Raw genomic sequence first — 3,385 nt, 5'->3', positions numbered from 1 at the left:
TAAATTGTATGACGTTTTGGATATTTCATACATATTAAGAAATATAATTAATATTGTGTGGGAAAGCGATATTATAAGTTGTTTTACAAAATTATCCTTAATAAATGATACGAGAAAGATAAAATAAATGAATAAAAAAAAAATAGAGTAATAAATAGCTAAGGATATAATATTAAAAGTAAAATTAATGTTTCATCGATAGTATAAAGCGATATACAATTTGGGACGAATGGAGTAAGATTTTTAAAGAATGTCTTCGAAAATAATTAATTTGATGCAATTTTCTCAGACTTTAGAGGCTAAAAATACTTTAAAATCCTATAGTTTTATGGAAGTGATAAATACAAGCTTTATTTTTTATTTTTTATAGAAAGATAAATACAAGTTTGATAAAATTACTGATAAGTCCTGTATGAAAAGGCATGGGAAATTGGGGATACCCTGACGTTGGTACTTGGGAGGCAGTTACTGTCCATTTATACACAAATAGTGATAGTACAATCGTATGTACTATGTACATGTGCATTCACATTGATCATGTGGTCACAACTCTGTCGCACGAACCCCCCTTTACATCATCAAAATGAACATCGTTTGGTTTACAACAACCATTATCCATAAGCTTTAAATTCATTCTCCCACTCTAAGAATTTCTTTTTATTTAGATTCATAAAATATCTAATGTATTTAGTTTATATTATCAACCAAATACATTAATTCTTCGATGAATCTAGACGGTTAAATATACAATGAAATTTCACTTATATAAAGTTTATAAATTCAACTGTGTTTTCTTCCTCATAATTTACCAGCGCGGTTCCTTAACCTCTAACCACATATTCCTACATATAGTACACGAACATAACACTGATTTAACAGTTACTGTATATGAAAGTGATTATGATTATTATTACTGTACCTGCGTCACACCATTACACCTGTATGTTTCCACTAAAAATATAACAAAAAAATTAAAGTAAAGCATATATTGTCGTATATACCAAGCCAAACATTCAAAGTAGTAGAATCGATTATCTTTAAATAGCAGCCGTATTCCACTCTTCACTCCACCACATCGCTTACACTCTTCTTATTCCTTCTCTCAAATACACTTCTAACAACCATTATTAAAATCATCATTAATCTTCAAAAGCACTTCACAAAATCAACAACCACGGCAAATTTAAGGGACCCAAACACGCCCTTAACTATTTTCACTCAATTAGATATCAGGTACAGAACGACACCGTTATGGCGAATGAAGAGTCAACAAACAGCGTCGTTTTGTTCGGGAAATACGAAATTGGAAGATTATTAGGTGTTGGTGCATCAGCGAAGGTGTATCATGCGACCAACATTGAAACAGGGAAGAGCGTGGCAGTGAAAGTGATCAGCAAGAAGAAACTCATCAACAATGGAGAATTCGCTGCTAACATTGAACGTGAGATCTCAATTCTCCGCCGTCTTCATCACCCGAATATCATCGATCTCTTCGAAGTCCTCGCTTCGAAGAGCAAAATCTACTTCGTCGTGGAGTTCGCTGAAGCTGGTGAACTCTTCGAAGAAGTAGCCAAGAAAGAAAAGCTTACAGAAGATCATGCAAGAAGATACTTCCGGCAACTTATCTCCGCCGTGAAACACTGTCACTCTCGCGGTGTTTTTCACCGTGATCTTAAATTGGATAATCTTTTACTTGATGAGAATGATAATCTCAAAGTAACGGATTTTGGTTTAAGCGCGGTTAAAAATCAGATCCGACCCGACGGGTTGCTTCACACCGTTTGTGGGACGCCGTCCTACGTGGCACCGGAGATTCTTGCGAAGAAAGGCTATGAAGGTGCCAAAGCTGATGTTTGGTCTTGCGGCGTTGTTTTGTTTACTGTTACTGCAGGGTATTTACCGTTTAATGATTATAATGTTACTGTGCTTTATAGAAAAATTTACCGTGGTCAATTTCGGTTTCCAAAATGGATGTCATGTGATCTGAAGAATCTCTTATCACGTATGTTGGATACAAATCCCAAGACGAGGATAAGTGTTGATGAGATTCTTGAAGACCCGTGGTTCAGCTCGGGTGGATACAAGCTAGACCGAGTTTTGGTTAAGAGTCAAATGGAAGAGAGTCGGACTGGGTTTAAATCATTAAACGCGTTTGACTTGATTTCATTTTCAACTGGGTTAGATATGTCGGGTATGTTCGAGGAAAATGTAGGTTTGAGTTTAGTCGAACGGGTTGTTTCGGCCAAGCTACCGGAGAGGATTGTGAAGAGGGTTGAGGAGGTGGTGGGAACTAAGGTGGTGGTGAAAAGATTGAAGAATGGTGGTGGGGCAAGGTTGGAAGGGCAAGAAGGTAATTTGATTGCTCTTGTTGTGATTTACCAGTTAACGGAAGAATTGGTTGTTGTTGAAATGAAGAAGCGTGGAAAAGGGGATGAATATAACGCGCAATTGTGGAAAAATAAATTGCGACCTTTGCTTGTTGAGTTGGCTGAAAAACAGGAAGTACCGGTTTCTCGGTAACTTCTTTTTTTTTTTCGTTTTCTTTTAGATGATTTGGATTATTATTTAGAATCTCTTGTTTTTGTTTGTATATGGTGGTACCAAGTACCAACATCTGCATTGATAAATTCCGTGAAAAAATAAAATAATAATCCATTGATGAAAACAATTCATTGTTATTGTTTTGTTGATTATATTTTTAAAGGGTTGATTTATTTTTAATTTCTATAACTTCATAAATTATAAGTTCCATTTTCCATATAAATTCAGTTTTAGTTTCTACTATAATAATTTTAAAAAAAATATTGTTTAAAATACTCTTTTTTTTAAGGAAAAAGTTGTTTAAAATACTATAAGTAGTGCCTAATAATGATGCCTTTTAAAAAGTCATGTGATAAATAATCTCCATTTTGGGTGTTTTGCTTTAAAAAAACAAGCAGAAGGGACCAATTCATTTGTTTTGTTTTTTTGGATAAAAGAAGGACCAATTATGAAGAGGAATATGCACGGAACCAAACCCACAAGATAATTTTAGCAGGACTGAAAACTTGCATGAGATATTTTTGTATGAAAAGTATATACTCCCTCCGTTCCAAAATATAAATAAATTTGACTTTTTAGATTCATTCAATTAATGATGGAACGGAGGAAGTACTTAGTGCACCTTAAGTGCAAACTTTTTTGAATAAAATTTAAAATATATTTCAATGTTCAAACATAAAATTATGTTATTTAAATTAAAAACACAATATTGTGAATTATATTTAAAATTTGTTATATTTTAATTTAATTTCAATTTTTTGATTTATTTTTCTATAAATATTACATGCTAAATGGGGCGAAAATATTTTGCACAAACCACGCGAAGCATCTGTTCATCTGTTTT

General features: G+C 33.4%; 1 protein-coding gene across 1 annotated transcript; it reads left to right on the top strand.

Annotated features, from left to right (window-relative positions):
• Window positions 1-1,012: 1,012 nt before the first annotated feature.
• LOC25498825 (CBL-interacting serine/threonine-protein kinase 11) lies at window positions 1,013-2,693 on the top strand. The gene has a single exon (XM_013593780.3). It carries the CDS (start codon window positions 1,252-1,254, stop codon window positions 2,518-2,520), a length of 1,269 nt encoding a protein of 422 aa, XP_013449234.1. The 5' UTR covers window positions 1,013-1,251; the 3' UTR covers window positions 2,521-2,693.
• Window positions 2,694-3,385: the final 692 nt, after the last annotated feature.

This window comes from Medicago truncatula, chromosome 7 (genome assembly GCF_003473485.1).
Source record: "Medicago truncatula cultivar Jemalong A17 chromosome 7, MtrunA17r5.0-ANR, whole genome shotgun sequence".
NCBI lineage: Eukaryota > Viridiplantae > Streptophyta > Magnoliopsida > Fabales > Fabaceae > Medicago > Medicago truncatula.
Note: the sequence above shows the minus strand (reverse complement) of the source record. Positions and strands in the feature narration are given on the sequence as shown.